Raw genomic sequence first — 25,063 nt, forward strand, 5'->3', positions numbered from 1 at the left:
TTTTTGGTAGTTAAGACCACAAACTATTTTTTAAAGTCCCTCAGTTTCAAAACCAGATTGGCATAAGACAGTGGTTCTCAACCTGGGGTCCCCAGATGTTTTTGGCCTTCAACTCCCAGAAATCCGAACAGCTGGTAAACTGGCTGGGATTTCTGAGTTGTATGGTCAAAAACATCTGGGGACCCCAGGTTGAGAACCACTGCCATAAGGGAAGACAGCTGTGGAGTATGAAGAACCATTGCGATATTTAATGAAATAATTGGGATCCAATGACTGTCTATACAATTACAATTTTTTACCTGTAGAATGTTTTCACTTTATTAGAGGGTAAACACCGATTGCATTGTTTGTAGATCTTGTTTTCATCTGCCTGAAGTTCACATCTACATTTTGCGCAGCCCACATAAGTGATAAGAGCAAGTGAGTCGACTATATGCTGTAATGAAGCATTTGAATCAAAAATAACTTCATGTGGAGAGGAAGTAACAGTAAATTTCAGTTCTGAGATATGGGCTTTCACCTGAAACACTCCTATGAAAACAGAAATAAGTTTTTCAGAATATATTTCTCAACTTTTTGCAACAAGAAAACAGTCAAAAAGATGACCGCTAGAAGCAGCATCCTTGCATGTATCATCACAAAATTTAAGATCAACAGAACAATCTTATATTATCCACCAAGAAAAAAAAGCCACTGACAGTTTAGTGAGTTTGTTCTCATTTAAGTAAGAAACCAGCCTTGGTTCTGCTGTTATTCTACAAAGAATAAATGTAGAGAATGTAGGGCAGCAATGAGACACACATGTCCTATAGCTCTATTTAGCAGCAAACTGAGAAAATATCATTAAAACAAACATTTCCTGCTTGTTTCCCAACATTTTCACTGAAGTTACTGAAATCTGGCTGAACAACATGCACTGGAGGAAGGATATGGTTCCCAGACCTGCCACAGTTAGAGTGACTTCATTAGGCCCCTTCCACACAGCTGTAAAAAATTCACATTGAACTGCGTGGCAGTGTGGACTCAGATAATCCAGTTCAAAACAGATATTGTGGATTATCTGCCTTGATATTCTGGGTTTTCTAACTGTGGGATCTCCCCACAGCTGTGAGATTCAAATAGTCTATGTTCTTTCTCAAAGAGATTTTAATGAATATGTTTTCTATCATTCTACCTCAAAGATAAGGAAGTGGTGATTTCCATTAGATTTTTTTGTGTCTCACGACCATGATCGTCTTCAAGCTTTTTGGAAAGGAAAGTATTTGAATTAAAACAAATAATCCACATCAATATTAAGTAAAAACCTCACCAGAACACTTCTTCTCTAGGTATGTAGCGAGAGTTGTGACACACATGAATAGTTTGAGGTCCTTTTCAAACTTTTCTTTGAATTTCACAGCTCTTTGGTCATCATCAAAGAGGCACTCTAGGGTTGACCAGGGTGTTGTGTGCAATTCCAGTTCACCAGAGAAAGGATTGTGTTTAGTAAACAGATATTTAAATTCCCAGATATGATCTAAGAAAAAGAAGAAATACACAGTTATTTCCATAATCACTCTAAATGTGTAGAGGTTGGGAACTGAATTGTGTCTAGGACAACTCTCTCATGCATCCCACCCACAGCAAGCCCAAATAATTCAAAAGTCATTCCTGTTAACATTTTTACTGTGACTACAGAAGTAAAAGGAGGCATTTGGGGGTAGCAGGAGGTTTGGGTGGATGGCTGTATTTTCAAATGTTTTCATTGTGTGTGTGTGGGGGGGGGGGGGGCTGTATGGATTGGGAGCCAGTTACCCCATAATCTTGAAGGAACTCTTCTGGAGTTTCAAGAGCCCCAGAAAAATGGTTCACTGATTGTGCATTAATAGGCAATAACTTCTGGAACCTGAATTCCTAAGTTGATTTTCCCATGGATTATTATACCTCAAACTTTCAATAAAAATAAAATAATTATTAGTGTTGTGGTAAAAGTTAACTTGTTTATATTAAGAAATATGGTGCTGTATCTCCTGAAGCTCACTCTTTGAACATAATATAAGCTGGTTTACATATACAGGCAGTCCCCAAGTTACGAAAAAGATAGGTTCTATAGGTTTGTTCTTAACAAAAGGATTGGTGATAAAGCTTCAGTGGAGACATCCTTTCCCCATGGCAACTCTTTCAGGAGTGAATTTCCCTTCCTGGGGATAGGTTTCTCTCACTTCCTGTTGTCCCCGTTCCATGCCAAGTGGTCTAAATTTTTAAAAAATTCCTACCATCATGTCTCCAATTTTGTTCAAATTTTAGCTGTAGCACCAGGACTGTGGCGCAGCTGGATGGGAGTCAGCTGCATTAAGATCACTACTGATCGAAAGGTCATGAGTTCAAAGCCAGCCTGGGTCGGAGTGAGTTCCCGACCAAAATTGTGTAGCTTGTTGTCGACCTTTGCAGCCCGAAAGACAGTTGCATCTGTCAAGTATGAAAATTAGGTACCACTTTGTCTGGTTGATACTGACACGATAAATAAAATAAATAACTTTGTGAGGAGGCTAATTTAACTGTTTTAAGAGGCCATAAAAATCACCAGGAAGTATGCAAAGAATGAGGAAGCAACAGCTGTCCTGGTGGCCAGAAGCAGGAATGTTAAATAGCCTTTGAGTGTCTGTCTATATATGTTGTGTGTCTATGGCACTGAATGTTTGCCATGTATATGTACATTGTAATCCTTCCTGAGTCCCCTGCGGGGTGAGAAGGGCAGAATATAAATGTTGTAAATAAATAAATAAATAAATAAATAGATGTTAAACTAAGTTTTCCAAAATTTGAGGTCTCCATCTGCAATAGTTGCTGTTCTAGACACCCTTATTTGAAGTGTAGTCAGGGTCTTGTAAAGAATGATTTCAGGGAAACTATATTGCTGATCAGATTATGTCACTGATGGAGCTGGAATAACAGCAAAAAATTGTTCTGGAATCCAGAAAGTATCGTGTCCTAGTGGCCAATCAAATGAACTAGTCAATAACTGTTGACCACACGATGAATTTGTGATTACCCTGACGACTTGGCTTTATGTAACTATTGGATCTGTATTTTAATGTATTGTAATGTATTAATGTACTATGATATTATTATGTTTTAGCTTATTTGTGTATGAATTTCCTGTTGTTAGCCGGTCTGAGTCCCTTTTCGGAGGTCGAGAAGACTGGGTTATAAAAGCTTTAAATAAATAAATAAATGCAGGACCATGAGGATGCACAAATGCAAAAATATACCATCTTTTGATCTGAGTAAATGGACACTTAATGGTTGAATTGCAAAACAAGAACATATCAGTCTTATAGAGCAAAATTTTCCCTTTCAGATGATACTATTCACAAGCATATTCAGGTATACTCTTTTTTAATAATTGGCTTTGAAATTTGGTAGATTTTACCATTTGCACTGACAGTGTCAAATTTGAAGAGTTCCTACAGGGCGGTAAAAGATGCTGGATAGTTGCAAATCTGGCAGTATTATGTTCAGCACAAGCATAATGCTTGGTCAAAATTTCAAGTCCGTATCATCGTTTGCATGGAAATTGTTGCAGTCATGACACATTTTGATGCAAATTTTGAGTCAACTTGTTTGATTGGATTTTGCATCCATAATGTTAAAATCAATGTCATTGGAATCAGCAGAAAAAACTGTGCAGGATTTCAATTTACTAGTCATTCTTATACATTTAATTTCAATTTTAGAGTCCAAAAATGGCATTTTGTTAAATGTTGTGCACACGCAGACAAATGACCTTCAGAAAAGGGGGGGGGTCTAGATCAGCAACTATTTCAGCTAGAGACCTCAAATGTTGGGAAACTTAGTTTAACATCTGACTGGTGCTACAGATAAAATTTGAACAAAATAGGAGAACATGATGGTGGGAAGATTTAGACCACTTGGCATGGAATGACCCTATCAGTCATTTGTAAGTCAGATGTTTGTAACTTGGGGACTGCTTGTACTTTGATTTCCCACACAAGTGACCATCACATGTCCAGCTGTTTTCCTAGGCATAGTATCCTGAATGGCTATCACGTGCTCTCTTGGGAATCAGCTGTCATGACCTGTAGCCCTGGCTGGCAGAAAGTGAACTCTGGATCCTGGCTGTCCTGAAGTAATCAAACATTTGGACTTGTCCAACAGAGATGGCTATTTGGACAGTTGAGAACACAAGTCTTATCTAAAATTCTAGACACTGTCTTTCAATGATTAAACCTGGTGTCAGAAATGTTGGTCACAAAGCAACCAATATAAAATATGTTTCCAAATTTATGGCAAATAAAGAGGTGACAAACACAAAGATTTGGGGGGAGCTAATTTAAAAAACAGCTGTAAAGAACTAGTATTAAGACATCCGAATCTGTTTACCAGATTTTCAACAAAATTTAATTGTTTTCCAATAGACTCTTGGCCACCCATGGGTTTCTGAGTGATTGAGCGTTACTATTAAAAACATTAAAAATATAAAAAAATACACCTAAGTAATGCTATACCGTACCATCAGGCATGTAGCCGGGGGGGGGGGGTAGCCCTCCCCAAACATTCTCATGGTTGTCCGCGAGAAAGCCTTACTGGTGCATTATTTAAACTGTTATGTTTATTCATATCATGATCTGATCACCATAATCAATATATCCCATATGCATGGGGATATTGGGGTAACGATACAAAAGGTTTGCTAGGGTAGACCCTCTTTCGCTCAGACTCAGCCCCCCCCCGAATCAAACTCAGCCCCCCCCCCCCCCCCGAATCAAAATCCTGGCTATGGGCCTGCGTACCATAGTATATACCGTATATACTAGAAGATATATACCATAGCCAGAGTAAAGAGAATGGGGGCCAGGAGACAGTTCGACCTTGTCTCCTGCATGTCATCAGCTGGGGATCCCTCCCCCCAGCACCAACGGCCGCTCCGAGCCAGAATGAAGGGGGGGGGGGAGGCCAGGGGACAGTTCCACCTTGTCTACTGTGCTATGCTAATAATATAACGTAATATAATATATTGTATATACATATAATATTTATAATATTATAATGCAATGCAATATAATACTAATAATAATATGATATTATAATTATATATTTATATTACATGTAATATTACTAATCATATTACAATATAATGGTATAGTACAGGGGTCCTCAAACTTTTTAAACAGAGGGCCAAGTCACAGTCCCTCAAACTGTTGGAGGGCCGTATTATAATTTGAAAAAAAAAAGAATGAATTCCTATGCACACTGCACATATCTTATTTCTAGTGCAAAAACCACTTAAAAACAATACAATACTTAAAATGAAGTAAAAAATAAACAGTACAAAATAACATAATGGAAAATAAAAAACAGTGGGCGGTCCAAATGCATGACATAAAATGATAAAACACTGGATGTGATAGAGATGAAAAGGTACATAAGACAGAAAAGGATGAAATGATAGGTATTCCAAATATTTTTCCCCTTTCTGCCGTCAAATAGCAACAGACTGCATTCGCATGTAATTTAAACATATTACACAGATTAGTCCCCCTTTTACCTCTTTTCCTTTGAAGTTGAGGATAGAGGGCTGTTAAAGCCCCCCATAACACCAAGGTGTAGTTCTGATCCTTGATTTGTTCCACTGTTATAACAATTTTTCTTTGTGTTTCTCCCTTGAAACTGTATGTCGATTCTGAAGTTAGTAAAGTACAAACATACATATGTTTAACATTAGACTTTTTTGGAAAAACAGGAATGATAGAGGACACTGAGATTAACCTTACATAAATTTTAGATATATAAATCACCTGAAATAGAGGGAAAACAATTTTATTATATAATGGTCACATATATTCTGGTGCATGTGGGCATACAGCACCATTTTAAATTGTAGGACTTTCAGAAATGGTTATGAACAATGGTGAGGAAATCAACATTTCCTGCATATCTTTTTCCTGGCTTTTCATAACAGAGCTTTGCTAGATCACAAACTCCTTGATAATCCCTTTGATTTAAAAAAATGGGTTAAAGGGTTACTATGTGATATGTGAATGCTTGTTTTTTTTTCCAAATATTAAAGAAAACAATACCAAAGAAAAGAGGGTAAGAGGTTTTTCATAAAGGAAGCGTCAGGTGATGTCATAAATCAATTTATGGCCTTCTTATCGCTACAAGATTTCAGGCACGGCTTTCAAGTAATTCCTTCAGAGCAATCTAGAAAGGATGTCTGCACGATTATACGCAAACAGGAAGATGTCCCAGAACAGACTCCGGATTCAAAGTGCTTAGGTGGTGGTTTTATCAGACAGAAGAGGTTAAAGAGAGGAATTACCTTAAGTTTTCAAAATCCTTAACTTTTTCACTCCCTATGACCTCAGAAGACACATATGGGAACGGAATGATTAGAAAGTCAACTGACCTGTTAGGACTGTGAGGTCAACAATTTTCAGGACAGAATGCACCAATATATCTGGTCTGAGTTGATCAAGTAGAACATGTTGAATATTGTTCAGAGTCTGTCTCTTTCTTTTGGGGAGACTTTCCAGATAGGCATATTTTGAAGACACATATGTCAGCAAATCCTGGAGAATATTAGCAGCCACTATATGGGAAACTTGGGGGAAAAAAACAAGAGAAAATCAAAATTACCTCTCAGTTTCATTCATGGAAGAAGCACATTGTTCTTGATCAGTGGTTCTCAACTTGTAGGTCCCCAGGTGTTTTGGCCTACAACTCCCAGAAATCCCAGTCAGTTTACCAGCTGTTAGGAGTTCTGGGAATTGAAGGCCAAAACATCTGGGGGCCCCAGGTTGAGAAACATTGTTCTAGATTGAAATAGCTATCAATTTGTGGTCTCCCATCCAAGTCTGAACCAGGGCCAGGCCGGCTTAGCACTCATTCTATTCAAGTCTGAACCGGGGCCTGCCCTGTGTTGCACCTTAGAGTAGATTCACCTTGCTAAAAACACCAAACTGTACACAGCCAGAAATCTTTATGGTTTATTAAAAATAAAAGGTAAAAAATTCTTAAAAGCAAGGTTAATGTTTCAAAAGATCAATATAACATAGCACTTGAAATAATCCAATAGGCATCAGCAAATCAAGACCCACGAGAACATGACAAAGTCCTGGAATCATGAACACAAAGACTGCAAGATAATCCAAGTTCTCAGCCTGATAATGAGAAAGCAGGGAAACAGGTAAGTTTCTTAGGTAAACGCAAAGTCGCTTTGACAAAGATCTGGTCTCAAACACCCTGTTTAATAAATACCCTTTGTAAAACATGAAGGCGTTTCTTTGGCCTCTGGCCTCCCTCTTGTTAGCTATCCTCTCACTCCTTCAAATTCGGAATTCCAACCAGTCAGCCCGATCTAAGTCTCCCATATCATCAAGGTCAATCTGTTTGTTAGCGTCAGCCTGTTTCCCTGCTTGCTCATTATCAGGCTGAGAACCAGGAGAAGAGCTGTCCTCCTTCTTGGAGTCCCCTCATCCTCGTCAGAAACACTCTCTGATTTCAGCTGTGTCGCAACACCCTGCTTAGCACTCATTGATGAACTCCCATCAGAGTCCCAAATGGGGAAGTACTGCTCAGCGCCAATTGGCGGACTCCCATCCAAGTCCCAAATGGGGTCAGCCCTTCTTAGCGCATTTTTGGTGGCCCCCCATCCAAGTCCAAACTGGGGTCGGACCTGCTTAATGCCCACTGGCAGACTACCATCGAAATCTGAACTGGGCCAGATCTGATTAGTGCCTATTGGTGATCTCCCATCCAAATCCGAACCCAGGAGACTCCCGAAAGACAGATCAGGGGCCCACTGAAATCCAGACACTGAAACAGCATGAGGTTCAACAAATTGCACACCCCCTAATATCTAACAGTGTTTAATTTAAAAACTTAGTTGTACATTCATGAATACAATGATAACCTGAGATGTTGTATTTTCAAGCAAGAACATCTGCAAAGGTAGACACTTCTAGATCAAATCGGCCATTAATGCCTTCCTTCCACTTGCCACTTTTTTCTGGCTTTGACAAACTGAATTCCTCCTCCCCCTTTCCCCTCCATTTTCTGTTCTTTATGAGTACTGCAGGTTTAATTTGGAAACCTGATAGAAGGGTCACTTTCTCTCTCTATGGGTAGTTTTGGGAGTCAGTGATTGCTGAAGAAACAGTAATAAACAAGCAATGGTCCCTATTTTAAAATTATTCATTTTTTAAATGGAAAATGGTATACTCTTCACATTAGCCATATTCTCTATTAAAGAATCCTCTGTTCTTTTTCTTAGAAACAGAAAGCAATTTATGAGCCATTGCAATATCTTGCTTCACCCACACCCAAAGAAGCTCACATATATATACTAGGACCAAAATCATGGTACAGACAGAAACATTAGGAAGATCTCCGTATAGGAGGTTATAGTATTGTATGGAGTAATGTATTTCTGGCTTGAGTGTGACAGAAAGAAGTAGAGGAGGAGACAAGTGTCTCTCATTTTTTAAAAAGTAAATACTGTAGTGAAACCTTGATATGTCACCTATCAACTCACAAATCCTCACATTCATTTTGATGAATATTTGAGCAGCTTCCAAGATTGAGTAACTGACTGGTAAAGGTTGACTGTAGCATTGTTTCCCCAGTCCAGGAGTTCTCATATAGAATGACATCTGCAATGAAGAAAAGATCACTGGTGAAATGAGGAAAAATTCCACTTTATCCATCATTTCCAATTCTTGGAAAGGTTGGTTTATCTCACTGTGCTTCTTCCTTCTTCATACAGTTTGACTTTTAGTATGCAACTAATTTTTCATCAAATAAAAGCTGTGACTGAAATAAGAAATGGAAGTCTTCTCAATACCATGATTTCCAACTATGGCTCATGGTTTCCAATCCTGATTTCCGTTTATCAATTTGGACTTCATGATCAGGCCAAAAATGAAATCACATACTGGGAATGTCCATTCTCTGCCTCCATTTTTCAGAAGTTATTTGAACTGAGCATATGGATACACAGAACAAAAAGCAGAGCAATCCTTGAACATATCCATTCATACAGTTATGAAACGAAATGTATATTCCATGAAGTTATGAAACTTAAGATGCTGGATGGGACAGAAGTAGTGACTTTTCCATCTGTCAGGTCAGAACTCTTAAATATATTTTGAACTCATATTTACAATAAAAGACACTTCAGAAATTTGGTTCTACATGGTCTACATTTAAATGGTTTCTCTTATGAATTCTATAAGCACTTGTTCCTCTGTCAACACTGTACAATCATATTGTGCGAATAGAAAGGGTTTTAGAAGCATAGACATATTGATAGGATCTCCAAATAGATGCATTCTGAAACCTCACAATACATTCCTTCTTCCTCGCTCTTACCAATCAAGAGCATTCCTGAATGTGAATGTAAAGCTATTTACAGGAATTATGGTAAGGGCACTAAATTATTTTAGTGTCCACACCAGTTGAAACAGATATGAATGAAAGACTCTATGATGAACACAATAAGATGCCTTATAATGTAAACAATATACCAGTTTCTATTATTTGCCTAAATACATTGAAGACATTTCACTGAATATAATGGCTGTATCTCTGCAAGCTGCTAACTAGGACTACAGAAAACAGGGTTTTTTTGTGTTACAGTAGTTTGGAAGCCCACTGGAACCTATCACATCAATATGTACCATATTTTCTGGCGTATAAGACTACTTTTTAACCCAAGAAAATCTCAAATGTCAGGGGTCGTCTTATACGCCGGGAGTTATCTTTTACGCCAGGGTTGTCTTACAGAGTGGGTGCTGAAACTTCCAATCCCAGTTGGCGAATCTGTGGTTGCCGCATGTGGTGGTGGTGAGCTCAAAAATGGCAGGGGCCGTGCCCCTGCCATATGCAGCAACTGTATGAAAGCATTAAGGGCAACGCTGTACAAGTACGGTAGAAGAAAATCCATTAATCAGGATTTGTGGGCTTAATGAAGTCCCGACAGTAAGGTGAAGGGTCACCTCACCAGGAAGGTGTAAGTGAAGGGCGGAGCAAGCTGCAGGTATCTGGGGTGCCCGGGATATGGAAAAAAGTGATAGAGTGGCTCTGGGCCCAGAAAAACACACCTCTTTTACCTGTCTGGCCCACCTTGTGTCCTATTACCGTACCTCCTCTTCTGCCTCTCAGATCTCGCTCCTGAAGACTGCAGGTGTGCAGGTGCGAGATCTGAGAGGCAGAGGAGGTACAGTAATAGGAAAATTACCATATTGAAATCAAATTTGATGATTTTTAAATTTTTATTTGGTGTGCGTTGGAAGAGGGGTAGTCTTATACGGCGAGTATATCCCAAATTCTATATTTTACCTGGAAAAGTTGGGGGTCTTCTTATATGCTGGAAAATATGATATATAGGAAATAATACAGTACTCCTTAACTCTGACTCATAGTCAACATTTTCTCAAAGATCACTGATCTGGAGTTCGGTTTAAGCAATTTAGTACCGTATATTCCAGAATACAAGGCGACGAAGGGTATAAGACACCCAACTTTTGATGATAAAATACAGGGATATATTCAGCGTTTAAAACTACTCCCCTCTTCAAAGACTATGCCCCCAGTGCCCCTGCCGCTCACCATTCAAGGACCTTCTCGCCCTCGCTGCTTACCTCCTCTGAATGCCACTGGGCTTTCCAAGGAAGTGCCTCTGGATGGCGACTCCTAGAAGCGGACCCCTGACTCCTACTGCTTCCAGCATGCCTCTGGGAGCACATCCAAGGCACACCGTTGCCCAGCGCTGCTTGGAGTCATCCGGAGACACTTCCTTGGGCCTCTGGACGCTGACTCCAAGCAGCGCTGGGTGACGGTGTGCCTTGGATGTGCTCCCAGAGGCATGCTGGGAGCAATAGTTCCCTGAATCCCACTGCTCCCAGGATGCCTCTGGGAGCACATCCAAGGCACGCTGTCAGCCAGCACTACTTTGAGTCGTTGTCGGGAGACGCTTCCTTGGGCCTAGGCAAGCCTTCGGAGAAGGTAAGCGGCGAGGGCAGAGGAGGACCTTGAATGGAGGGAAAAGGAAAGCCCAGCAGGCCATCACCCACAGCCGGTGTCTGTGGTAATGCGGCCTGCCACTCCTCCTCCCCATGCCCTCCCTCCCCCCTCCTCATCCTCCCTCCCTCCCCAAGCTGCGCCACTAAGGGCAATTTTATTTTTTTCCTTAATTTATTATTTTAATTTATACCCGGCGTACTAGATGACCCCAAACTTTTAATAAGATTTTCCAGGCATAAAAAGTTGTCTAGTACCCCGGAATATACAATAGTTACAAAAATTAAATTATAAAAAATACAAGTCCTTTTAGGTAATACTATAATGTTTTACCAACTATGCTTTGAAAATGAAGTTTCACACCTCACCTGTAAGCAGAATGATGTCCCCGGGAAAGACTGTCAGTGACCAAAATGCTGCTGCTCTCCATAACATCACCTTCCGTTGTATTTCTGATTGATCAAAAACTACGACTGTGGCTAATGGGACCCTTGAGGGTAATTTAGTTCCTGACTTGATCTGTATTTCTTTCACATGACATGGGTGCAGTACTGTGACGAGGACAGTGTATTTTTGGCCTTTGCAGATACATTCTTTAAGCAACGATGAGTGCTTCTGAATTGTTTTGTTTCTTAAAATGTTCTGCTCCTTAATTTGTGGAACTGGACATATGGAAGAATAAACCGACTTGGTTTTCTTTGATCGCTGCTCGTTTCCACTTCTAAAATGAATTGCAGGTGAGATATCTTCAAATGTTCGGGACCTTTTTGCAGACGAGTCTCTTTGAAAACTCAATGTTTTCGTCTTTGGTTGTTCAGTATAACAAAACTCATTATTATTAGGTTTATTATCAGGTGAATGATGTGTGGACATGCTAACGTTTTCCTGAAAGTGAGTTTCTTTGAAAATTAACTTCTCTTTTTCAGGACTATTAGAATCAAAAAGTTCAAGAGAGTTCTCATAAGTATGCCTACAATTTAATTCATCCAGGTCAGGCAGAGCTATTACTGTTTCATGATCCCTACCAGATTCAGACAATTTCACTCCCTGCTCTTCTGTAGATTGGATCTGAATTCCATTTTCTCCTACAGCATGTCTTCCTGAAATTAAGGCTGCCTGACTTGAGGTCAGAATACTAAGGTATTCAGTGTCTGTTGATATTACCAGGCTGTTACATAAATGGAGTGGTTTTTCAATTTTTGATTTGTCCATAATTTGTGGGCAACATGTCTTTAGGAATTGACCCAGGGGCTGGCAATGATCACACTGAAAGGCTGGTGGCTTATCATCTTGTTCCACAGACTTCATTTTATTGATATTTCTACTAGTACTGGGAGCTAACAGAGAAAAATCAAAGTGATTATTCTTCATGGAACTGATATCTTCTTCATTGTCTTCAGACTGTTTGCTTTGTTGTTCATTTGTCTTGAAAAGCTCCTTACAGGCAATATGATTCATTTGATTCTCTGTACTTACATCTCCAGGGACATGACAAATGATGCCAGTTGACTCACCTATCTCATTTGTATTGCTAAAGGATTTTATACTTGGAGAATCAACTGCACAGTCTGTCAAATTTGCCATCCTACTTTTTCCACCGAAGTTTGGTGTGACTTCATCTTTAAAGCGGGCAGTCAATGCTTCACTTTTTGGCATCTGATGGTCTGCCTGATCTGAACATCTGTCTTTTTTTGTACAAGGCAAAGAAGTGTCTTTGGTAAACGAAAGATAGAGTTTTTTCCATTTTTCAGAAGCTGTTGTTGAAGATATATCTTCTTTGGTTTTCTTTAATAAAGTTGGGATGATGGGTGCACCAACAAAAATATGAATTTGAGAGGCTTCGGACATGTTTTCCTTCCAAAGATTTGATTACAGAAAAAGCCAAGTTCCTTTAATAAGGACACCAATTCATTTCATAGAAAATGCCTAAAATGTCGTTTTAATTTTTCAAATAATTCATTCAAGGGTAGCTAGTAATCTAAATCTTCATAGTCTTGCAAAATAAATATATGTCATTTTTCAAATTGTCATATTAATGTGGACCATTCATGTAATATAATAAATAATAAAAAACACTAAACAAAGCTCATCACTTTTGTGACTGAATCAGATTTCATGTACTTTACAAATTAGTTAATTTTATATTTTGTTCATATTATTGCTGAGTGCTATTAAGCCCTAAAAGTAATTCTATTTTTTATTATACAAGTGCAATAATGGAAACATAGCTGTTGTAGGGAGTAGAGTGTCACATCTGTGTCTGCAATGAGGAGTCGTAGTGAATCAGGAAAAGAAGCTTTCTTGGGTTAGCCATTTAAAAGTAGAAATGCTGTTGCCTCCAAAACCCAGTTGTGTCTCTCCAGGCATAATAAAACATCCAATGTCATTAAATAGTATGAACACATGGAAATGACAAGGGCAGTAATTAAATTTTCCAGCCGGTATTTATATGGTGGTAGTAGTCTGTTTTCCACAATGTCCAAATCCTGAGGCTTAAAACAGAAGTACCAATCTTCTCACATTAAGTGTTCATGGAAGCAATGGCAAAACATATGGTGATAGATTTATGAAGTCATTAAATTGAAATCAGGAGTCCAAGATTTGTAGCAGAAATTTCAGGTGCTTGATGTCCTACAAATGATTTAAAGACAAAAAATATTAAATGTACATAATAGATGTACTATTTATTTACTATTTATTTATATGAACCAAAGTGCTGTTCCAGCAGTCACCAGCCAACCCTAACGTGGTCTACAGACGTCACATGCAACTCCTGGAACGACTCCATCAGTGCTGCCTCCGGAAAATCCTGCAAATCTCTTGGGAAGACAAGCGGGCAAACGTCAGCATGCTGGAAGAAGCAAAGACCACCAGCATTGAAGTGATGGTCCTCTGCCATCAACTCTGCTGGGCCGGCCACGTTGTCCGGATGCCTGACCACCGTCTCCCAAAGCAGTTGCTCTACTCTGAACTTAAGAACGGAAAACGGAACGTTGGTGGACAGGAAAAGAGATTTAAAGATAGCCCCAAAGCCAACCTTAAAATCTCTGGCATAGACAGTGAGAACTGGGAAGCCCTGGCCCTTGAGCGCTCCAGCTGGAGGTCAGCTGTGACCAGCAGTGCTGCAAAATTCGAGAAGGCACGAGTGGAGGGTGAAAGAGAGAAACGTGCCAGGAGGAAGGCACATCAAGCCAACCCTGACCGGGACCGCCTTCCACCTGGAAACCAATGCCTTCACTGTGGGAGAAGATGCGGGTCAAGAATAGGACTCCACAGCCACCTACGAATCCACAAGGAAACCCATCATGGAAGACCATCTTACTCATCCAACGAGGGATTGCCTAAGTAAGTAAGTAAGTAAGTAAGTAAGTAAATAATTTATTTATACCAAGTATTCTATTGCAGAAAAGGGGGCAAAAATAACCTACAGTACAAAGCAGTTTCCTTCCTTTTAATTTATTTGTTTATCATATCTGGAGCGAATCAAGGATACAGCTGTATCCATTTAATAAGTATATCCTGCAAAGTATTGGCTCTCCATTAGAGGTCACTATACACTTAGAAAAGTACAAAAGGATTGACTGCATGAGTCATGTATCAAATTTTAAAATAAATCCTGACAGAAAGCCCCCCCCCCCTCCATTAATGGTATGATCCAGGCACTGTTAAGAAAGTTAGTCTATTGTTCCTCATGGAAAACAGTTAGGTTTTCTGGATGGGCATCTACATGTGAATCTCATATATTTTTGCAGATCAATATATAATAAAACAAAAAAACAAAAACAACTTAATCTACATTTAGCATTTAAAGATACATAATTTTATCTGAATAATGCTCTTACTCCCTAAAGATATATATTACTGATACTTTTTGTTCATTTCTAGTTGTATTTATAAACATATACAAGCATAAAAACAAAGGGAAAAAGAGAAAAGATTATGAAAATAAGTGGCATATGCCAATGATTAAATAAAGTTTTGCTTAACTTTATAAACACCCCAGACCCAAGGATCCACATATATCTAGAAATTGGAAAAAATAATTGAATCCTGACCAAGGGATAGCATGGTGAAAAGATGCTGGATCCTATCAGCAAAAGGGATGCCATGTTTCTCTGCTGCATGCCGCCTGCGAAATCATATACCACCAAAAAGCTTACTATGCGTCTATACCAAGTACTAAAAAATATATTGGAAAGTCTTATAACTACATTCAGTTACAAAACAAAACACACTGAAACTACAAACATTTAAAATATATGATGGTAAACTAAATTCTGGGAGGGAACTATAAATAAAAGATTCAAGCTGACATGAACTGAGCTGACTTTTCTAAAGTAACTAATTTTGCTATGTTTTGGATGTGACCAAATGATTCAGTCCCAGGACACACTTTTCACTTTCCAATGAACCTAATATACTGTCTTTATACCTCAGTTAATATTTTCACCAGTCTATTCTTGCCAATATTCATAATTCCAAGAAATGTTGTCAAATGCCTTCTCTGCATCTCTCTCTCTCTCTCTCTCTAAGACAGCCTTGTCCTTACTGTGATGCTCCAAATATTCAATTATTTACATTATTCCTAATTGTCTTTTTGGAAGAAATCCACTCTGATCCTCGTGAATATTCTGGGAAATACATTCCTAAATTTGTCTGCCAAACTAGAAATGTAAATCTTATAGTCATTATTTACGAGTAATGACATATGTCTGCAATTCCTTTTAATGTCTCCTCTGTGTCTTCCTTATGTCTCACTATAATTTAAGCATTTCCCCAAGAATTTGGCATTTGTCCTTTATTTAATAATCTAGGTTCTGTTAATTTCAGACTAGATTCTAAACAAATGAAGAAAAATATGAAATCAGAAGAGATAAAATTCAAAAGCCAATGGGTACATGGCAACCTTCTAGGATACCCTGCAATCAACAATTCTTGAAAAAATTCAAGAGGCGACTGTAATGTGCAACTTAAATGCATCATGGAAAATTTAGCCCCAAATATCTGGAGAACACCAAATTGAGAAATATGGCATAGATCACGGGTGGGACTCATGCAGTTCTCCTACTGTCAACTGGACTGCAGATCCCCAAAGACCTAACCAAAGTGAGTAATGCTGAAAGTTGCAGTTCAACAAAACTGGAAGGCTGTATGAGTCCCATCTCTAATGGACAGCATAAAGTGTGCTGCTTATTTACAGATACGTTTGCCTGGACACTACGTATAAGAATAAAATAAAGAGTGAAAGTATACAGTTCTAAGAACTATGTTCCAAGTACTTTGGGGCTAATTAGTGATATACAAAGATGGAATGAAAAAAAAAAGGCCAGCCAAGCCAATCATGAATCACAAACACTGAAAAGGATGAAATATTACGGGAAACATCAGTACCGAGGCAGAGATCAAAGGCTACCCAGTGTTTGACGAAAGGTATGATGAAATTTTAGGCATTAGCCTACTCTCAAAGAGATAGACTTTGCTACATCCGAGATGTAGAGTTCAAACTGATGAAGGAATCACAAAAGTAAATAACCGGTTAAAATTAAGCACACTGAACTATAACCATTTAAATTTTCTCCAAACCAATTTGAGCTATGTAGATACATTTAATATTGGACAAGGAACGTATTTCCTTTACTACATGTTTTACTTGCCAAACTCTGTGGAATAAAGCCTTCAGATGGCTCATTAAAGAACTGAGTGTTATTAGTAGACTTCATAATTTGAACAAAAAAGTAATTGCACATAGGCTACAGCAGTTATCTGAGATATTATTTAAAATCCATCCCTGAATGAAAGGAATGCTTAGGGTTGGAAAATTCTGGTATGGAGTCTGTTTTAAATAAAACTGTTAAAAGTGAAATCCTAGATCAATTCACTCAGGGTTAAATCTTACTAAAATATACAGGACTTAATTCTAAGCAGTCACGAATTGCACTTACATCTAAGCCAACATTAGACTGCATTTATAGCCTCATATGCAATGTTATCTATTCTAAGAGTAGGTACAATTTTGCTGTCACAACTTCACAGCAATTCAGCAAAGTGATTGCATAGCAACAGATGTTGGTCCCCCCAGCACTAAAAGCACCAACATTTCAGTTTCCACTCCCAAACTGAAAAGCTGTTTCTGAAATAAGGCTATGGCACATAATGATTCAAAATACAAGGAATTATAGAGAATAGGACATTAATATTTACTTGCAAACCTTGTAAATTACATGTTGTTCACATACACTGTTGTGACAAAATTATTCAAAATAATTAAATGAAGGCACAACTACGGAGGAGTCAGATGCTGAATAGTTGTTCAAATGACACACAAATAATAATGACAATATGTATGTAACTTAAGAAAAGCCTCGTTTGCCAAGGTGGGAGTATGTTGAGCAGTAAAGTTACTTGTTTAAAAAGAAAAATATAGTTCTACTATCACTCCTGCATGCTATTTAGACCAAGCACAAATCCATCTAAAATTCAGTGTAGCAGAGGATAAACAATACTAACAGGAAAAGTCAAGAGGAGTCCACTGGGTTACAAAATGTCATCTCAACAAAGAAAAGCTAGCACTCACAAGTGAGACAAGTATCAAAAGGTCAGTGTATGCTCTTACAGTCAGCCATTACATCTCAAATACATTGGTTCGCTCCTGGGACGATAAATAAATATTACATCAGCGGTTCCCAACCAGTAGTTGTGGATCACAGGTGATCCTCAAGAAACAGAAAAGTGGTCATTGGGGGTCTTCTGCAGAAAATCTGAGTCAACATAGCGTGACTGTTGAGAAAGGCCCCATAGGCATAATTCCACCCCCCTCCCCAAACTCCACATACATCCTTTTCCTGCTGGCCTCCCCAACTCCTTCTTCCCAAACAGAGCCTTGGTTCCTGTTAACAATTGAGCTCAGAGTGCTCCTCTCCCACTGGCCCAGTGGAAGCTGGTGATGATGGAGCTATCCCTTTGGAGCTCTGCCAGCAGCAGCTTCAAGCCTAGGCAAGCAAGCAAGCAAGCCTCCCTTCTCACTCACTCCCTTTGCCCAGTGTTCGCCCCTTCCTTCCATGCTCTTGAGGAGGCTCTTGCCAGAGCACCATTTGAAGTCCTTGCAACTCAACCTCCTGCTGGCTGAGCCTGAAAGGAAGGATGGATTCAACGCTGGTGAATGGGAGGGAGCAAGACTGGCAGTGTTGGATCCTTCCTTGCCTGGGCTTGAAGCTGCTGCCAGACTCCCATTTCCAGGCTCAGGCAGCAGGGAGCTGGGTTGCAATGAGGAGATTGCAAATGGGGCTCTGGCAGCAGCCTCCACAAGAGCACTCATAAATTTTAGTTATTTAAAAATAATTTAATTTCTTTATGTGTGGGTTGTGGGGAGAGGGGTTGATTGATCTTGGTGATCCACAATGTATCTAATGTTTGCCTCAATGGTCTCTTAAAGGTTGGGAACTACTGCATTACAACATTCAGAATATACACTTCTATTTTCCATCTCCTCTGGTTTTCCATCTCCTACCCTAAGAACCTCAGCTATTCTTGGATATCAGAACACAAAGGAGCAAGCTTCTGAAATGGAAGTATACTATATTTCAAATCACTGTTGCCAGATGTTCACTACTTTCCAATTTCAGTATATCATATTTCCTTTATGCATACTAACCAACTAGAAGAACTTGTAAGAACTACTCAAAATTAAATATATAGCAGCATAGGAATAACACTGGGGATAGCCAGGGTTTGAACATTTACTCCTCTCTTCTGGCATGGCCATAAACAATAGTTTCTGTTTCCCACCAACTGTGGTTTGGTTCTATGTCCAAATTAGTGACTATGCTAAGTCTTTCACCATAGGACTGAATTTGGCATGTTTGTTATATCTTAGTTGAAATGAAAAAGCATTGTTCCGCAACTTGGACAGAATGACCAACAAGTGAAACCAAATGCTTCCAAATTTACAAATATATGGGAAATAAGGTAAGAATAAGGTAAGAACACAAATCCAAAAGTTGTCTTTATACAGCAGGTGTAACGATATATATTGAGGGGGCATGGGGAAGGGTCTTCTTTGCTGTGACCCCTGTTTCCTGTTTGTGGAAGTGTTGTTGAGACAAATAAAAACATGGCTTTTTATTGATGATGTTGAGGCCTAATCTTATTACCTCCTAAAATATGTGTAGCTTTAACTGTTTCAACCAGATCATTAAAAAATATTTTTATTTTTTAGCTATAAGTTGACCTCATGTGTCATGGGCTAAAATTTTTTGATATGAACCATGGATAGGTAGAGGGTCATTCTGTGGAAAAAGGAAGGCACTATTACCACCACAGTGGGTCGGTTGCCCCTGCCCACTGCTGTCATTTACTCAGGCATTCTAAAAGGCCAGAAGAGGTATCATGATGGAGAGAATAGAGGGGATTGGTGTTTTATTTGCTTCTCTCAGAATGGGCTAAACTTTTGCCTTTTTTGTATATAAGTACAGTACTTACACCAGGCGTCCACAAACTTTTTACACAGAGGGCCAGGTCATAGTCCCTCAAACTGTTGGAGGGCCAGATTATAATTTGAAAAAATATATGAATGAATTCCTATGCACACTGCACATATTTTATGTGTAGTGCAAAAAACACTTTAGAACAATATAATAATTAAAATGAAGAACAATTTAAACAAATATAAACTTATTATTTATTTATTTATTTATTTGCTGCATTTATTAACCGCCGCTCTCAGCCCTGGGGCGACTCGCGGCGGTGTACAACATACAAAAGACATTTTACAATGAACCAACATGACAAAAACCAACATATCACTACTACACAAACATCTAATTACACTAAAATAATCCGCTTCGTCATATTGTAGAATCATAATCAGTCTCATAGTCATATTCCGTTCCAGTTGTCATTTCCAGTTGCTGTAGCACTTAATTAAATGCCTTCTCGAATAGCCATGTCTTCAGGCTCTTACGGAAGGACATAAGGGAGGGCGCCTGTCTGATGTCAACAGGTAGGGTGTTCCACAGCCGAGGGGCCACCACCGAGAAGGCCCTCTCCCTCGTCCCCACCAGACGTGCCTGTGAGGCAGGCGGGATCGAGAGAAGGGCCTCCCCAGACGATCTCAAGGTCCTCGTGGGCCTGCTTTTGGCTGATGAGATAGGATTGTTGTTGTTGTTATGTGCTTTCAAGTCGTTTCAGACTTAGGTTGACCCTGAGCGAGGGCTGGGTAAATGATCTTGGAGGGCTGTATTCGGCTCCTGGGCCATAGTTTGAGGACCCCTGACTTACACTAACCATTGAATAAGTTGACCCAGGTCTTTCAGGTTGATTTTTGACTAAAATTTCTAATTTATGCAGTACGCTCTTTTGGTTTTATCTGGAATAATTTTAGCCTGTCTGGATTATTTCAATTTTATGCTGTTGTGAGATTTCATGGCAGAGGGTAACATAGAAAAGTTATAATGAATACATTTTAAAAACAGAGAAATGTAGTTTGGTGTTATGTCCAAATGACGCCTACAAAACAGTCATTGCCCAGTTGATCAATCTCAATCACTTCACTACTATAAGCCAGGAAGGGCAAAGGACCATGCAGACGTGTACTGACCTTGCCCATGCCCTCAGGTTAAATCAACTGAAATCCATTCAAAGATTTACAATAAAGAGTCTAAATGCCTGGTTCCTAACATGGCGCACAGACCCACGAGGAGGCAGTTTGATTTTTAAGGGGACAATTCGAGAATGATGTGATTTCTTCCTCAGTACTTCAACTGTCCTTTGGTTTTAATTTTTCTCTTCTGTGGATGTCATGTTCTTGGAAACTTGTCTAGATGTTAATAGCTTCCCTTTCAGCTTCCTCCAAGTAAACAGGAGTTTATGTTTTGAATAGTAAGAATTATGTCTCAAAGTGAGGGGGGCATCAGAATTTTAGAGACAGTTAGGTAGGTCATGGCCAAAAAAAAAAAAAAAAAAAGTTGAGAACCACTGATCTGAATTGACTTTTGGTAGAGATCTCATCCAAATGTAGCACCCCAATCAGAACTAAAAAGACAGTTTATATCTCCATAATGCTTTCCTGACAGAGAAACATTGCATAATTATGTTCTGCAGCTTGGTTTTAAAAGAAACACTTTCAATACTTTTAAATTAAAAACTATATGGCTACAAGCCTTAAATAGATGCCCACTGGATTGTAATTTTGTAATGATTTGCGGACGTCCATTTACATTTTTTCTTTTTTTTAAAAAAACAGTTAATACTACTGATAAAACTTGCAACTGAAATATACAGTTGGAACTCCAAAGACACATTTTCATTACCTTTGTTAATTATTACACTATTTCTCAATGTGCTCTGCTTTGTGTAGCCAATAGAACATTAGCTTTTTATCTCTGAAATGGTCAGAGTCTTGCAGATGGGTCAATGATCTATTAAAATGTGACTTAACTACATCAGCAGGTTTAGAGCTTTGCTATGATTTCTTTTAACAACTCCTATCACATCATTAGGACACAGAAAAGGGGGAACGGCTTGCACAAGCACTACAATAGGATAACATCTTTACACACATCACTTCAATGGCTAGTACAACTTGGTAATTCTAGTCACCTACTCACAACTGACACTTGGACCATGTTGTTGTTGTGTGCCTTCAAGTTGCTACTGATTTATGGCAATTCTAAGACCTTATTACAGAGTTTTCTTGGCAGGATTTTTTCAAAGAGGCTTTGTCTATGGCTGAGAAAGTATGATTTTCCCAAAGTCTCCTTAGTCGGCTTCCATGGCTGGTCTCCAGAGTAATAGTACAGTGCTCAAATAACTACATCACACTAGATCTACTGGGATCATAGGTAAAGTAAAGGTAACTCTCCCTGACATTAAGTTTAGTTGAGTCTGACTCTGGGGGGTGGTGCTCATCTCCATTTCTAAGCTGAAGACTCCGTGTTTCCCTCTTCACGTCTTTCTGCACTATACAAACAACAGGTTTGCCTCAGTGTCCGCCTCCTTTCAGCTACAACACGATCAGCTATGGTGCTTCACCTGCCCACACACCTGCCCCCCTCCCCAAATCAGCTACGGTTCTTCACTTGGCCGAGTCTGAAAGCACTGGTTGAAAACAGTCACTCTCTTCAAACCAGTGCTTTAGGACTCAACCAAGTGAAGCACTGTAGCTGATGGAGGACAGGCACGTGGCCAAGTGAAGTGTTGTAGCTGAAAGAAGAGAAGATGCACAGGCATAGCTGTTGTTTTTATAGTGCAGCAAGACACATGGAGAGGGAAGTCTGGAGTATTCCCAATGTTAGACTGTTTACAGTGAGAAGGCTGTCTTAATCAACTGGCTACACTGCATGTAGATTGTCTACCAGCAGCATATTTTTCATCGCGTAACAGTCGCACCCTGTTTTTACAGGCAAAAAAGGCATAAAATGTGACTACTACTTGACAAAATATGGTAAATTAAGTGTTAGCTGACATCACAGACATATTCATACAAGTCTCCTCTTTATTCTACACTGCTGGAAGGGAACTTTTCTTTCCAAGTTACATTTTCAGGTTCGGATCCTGACATCTACAGATAAAGTGGCAGACAGCAAGTCTTCAAAACAAAACAAATGAATCCAAACTACTACTGACCACACTTGCGGATTGTGATGAATGTGATTTTATCTTGACGATTTGGCTTTATGTATTTATTTGGTTTGTATTTTAATGTATTATGATGTTATTATGTTATTAGTTGAATTGTGTATGGATTTTCTGTTGTTAGCCAACTTGAGTCCCTCTTCGGAGGTTGAGAAGACTGGGTTATAAAAGTTCTAAATAAATAATAATAAATAAAGACCTTGGCTGACAACTCAGAGAGCTGCTGCCACCAATCCAAACAAACAGCATTACACTCTCATATTTTTACATTAAAATATAGAAATGTACTCCCTATATTTGATCAATGAGTGCACTTTCAGACATTTATTTATTTATTTAATTAATTTACTTTATTTGTATACTGTTGTTTCTCAGCCCTTAGGCGACTCAACGCGGTTAACAACATCAGCAGCAAAAAATCAATGCTAGCATCATACAAACCATTTAAAATCAATTAACACAATAATACACTAGGTAATTAAACATCAGTAAACAACTCATTAGCGTCTCATAACTAAAATCATGATCCAGCTCGTCATCCGTAGTTCCGTTTTCCTATATTTATTGCACTGCCTATTCAAACGCCTGTTCAAATAACCAGGTTTTCACTTTTCTCCAAAATACCATTAGTGAGGGGGGCGATCTAATGTCTGTGGGAAGGGTGTTCCACAGCCGAGGGGCCACCACTGAGAAGGCCCTGTCCCTCGTCCCCGCCAAACATGCCTGTGTTGCAGGCGGGATCGAGAGCAGGGCCTCCCCAGAAGATCTTAAAGTCCTAGTGGGTTTGTAGGCTGAGATGCATCTTGTCTTTTGGTATTATTTTTACAATTTTAGCATCCAACAGGTCTACTGCTGGTATAACAAGGTGTACTTCTGAGATATTTGTGTACATTTGTTATTCATTTTCCATTAAAAAACCCCTTGGACTTATTGGTACATTTAAAAAGTTCTGGATACATGAATTGGTGCCTCTATTGTGGGCATCTTGTTATCTGCAAATTTCACAAAAAAATCTGATTTTTCAGAGTTTCTATTATTTAATCATCTCATTTTACAGAAACTTTGGCTACTATAATTACAGAACTTTCTAGGCAGTTTTCTATTTCCATGTAAAATCTGATTGGATTAAAAAAATCTATGTGGTCAAAAATATACTAACTTTCTCAAGCATTATTTCAGATAAAATAAGAAATCACCTTTTCTGGTTCCCACTGCCATAAATATACATTCTGAAGTACTGTACCATAGACTGTTATTTTTAGAAATTGCATTCTTTCTCATGATGTAGATTAGATGTACCTAACATAAGTCACCAACTATTATATTTTATACTTTAGTTTTCCGTAAAGATATACTGTGGACTCACAGAAACTGGTCTGGAAGATACTGGTTTTTGCTTCCTGAATGACGGTGATGTGGAACGCTCAATCTAAAATGTAAATAGACATCTTTGGTAATATCAGAAATATTTATAGTTCCTCTAGCATTAACTGCACAGTGTCAAGTGTTTCCTGTTAAACTGTAACTAATCTGAACACTAAATGTCTAGATCACAAGATGGATGTGGTTGGGTTCTGACTTATATTCAAATAAAATGTTATTTAATAACAATCAACCGATGGATCTGACAGCTTTAGAAAAGTTGAACCTGCCCCTTTATTGGCCTCTTGGAATACACACACACACTAGCTGTGCCCTGCCACGCATTGCTGTGACCCAGTCCGTGTATATGTGTTTTGTATGTGTATATATGTGTATTTGTGGGTGTATATATTTGTGTATATGTGTGTATTTGTGGTTTTGTGCATGTGTTGTAATGTATTTTTTGTTTTTTTGCTTTTTAAGTCTCTTTTGCTGTGTTTTGCAGTGTTTTTATGAGTGATGGTCACTTGTTGGCCTGAGGTGTCTTGTGTCCAAATTTGGCATCAATTCATCCAGTGGTTTTTCAGTTATGTTAATCCCACAAACTAACATTATATTTTTATTTATATAGATGAAATGTGTAAAAATATGTGTGCAGCCCGATGGGGAAAAAAATCAACATCTCTTCCATACATCTCTTTATAATTATGTAATTATGTAATTATTATATGGTGTACTAATGTTGGATAATGGTTCCTGGTCAAAGTGGTCCCTGGTCATGTGGGTCCTAGTCAAAGAAAGGTTAGGAACCACTGCTATAGAATAAAGGAGCAAATGGACATCTCTAAATACTACCTTCTGAGACCTATCTGCATTAAAGCACTGCTGCACCCACCTTTCTAGAATGGTGGCTGAGCAATAAATCATTGTCACTAGTAGAAAGATGACAGAAAGGACCAGAAGAACTAAAACGGACATTTCTCTGTCTAGAGGCAACCTGTTGCCCTTCAAGATGTTTTGACTAATAACCTTATCATGTCCACTGTAC

At 38.8% G+C, this 25,063-nt stretch overlaps 1 protein-coding gene across 5 annotated transcripts in view; it reads right to left on the reverse strand.

Annotated features, from left to right (window-relative positions):
• Positions 1 to 25,063, reverse strand: part of SHLD2 (shieldin complex subunit 2) — a 60,212-nt gene that overhangs the window by 16,460 nt on the left and 18,689 nt on the right. For 3 of the 5 annotated variants that reach the window (XM_067465634.1, XM_067465633.1, XM_067465636.1), the window contains exons 2-7: positions 11,391 to 13,653; positions 8,547 to 8,654; positions 6,410 to 6,604; positions 5,549 to 5,683; positions 1,310 to 1,516; positions 300 to 531 (exon numbers count right to left, since the gene is read on the reverse strand). In XM_067465634.1, coding sequence (XP_067321735.1) covers positions 300 to 531; positions 1,310 to 1,516; positions 5,549 to 5,683; positions 6,410 to 6,604; positions 8,547 to 8,654; positions 11,391 to 12,870 — 2,357 coding nt within the window. In that variant the 5' untranslated portion in view covers positions 12,871 to 13,653. Of the gene's footprint in view, positions 1 to 299; positions 532 to 1,309; positions 1,517 to 5,548; positions 5,684 to 6,409; positions 6,605 to 8,546; positions 8,655 to 11,390; positions 13,654 to 24,019; positions 24,094 to 25,063 lie in introns of those variants that run through there. The other 2 variants (XM_067465635.1, XM_067465637.1) reach the window with 2 other exon arrangements.

The sequence above is a fragment of the Anolis sagrei genome, chromosome 3 (assembly GCF_037176765.1).
Source record: "Anolis sagrei isolate rAnoSag1 chromosome 3, rAnoSag1.mat, whole genome shotgun sequence".
Lineage (NCBI taxonomy): Eukaryota > Metazoa > Chordata > Lepidosauria > Squamata > Dactyloidae > Anolis > Anolis sagrei.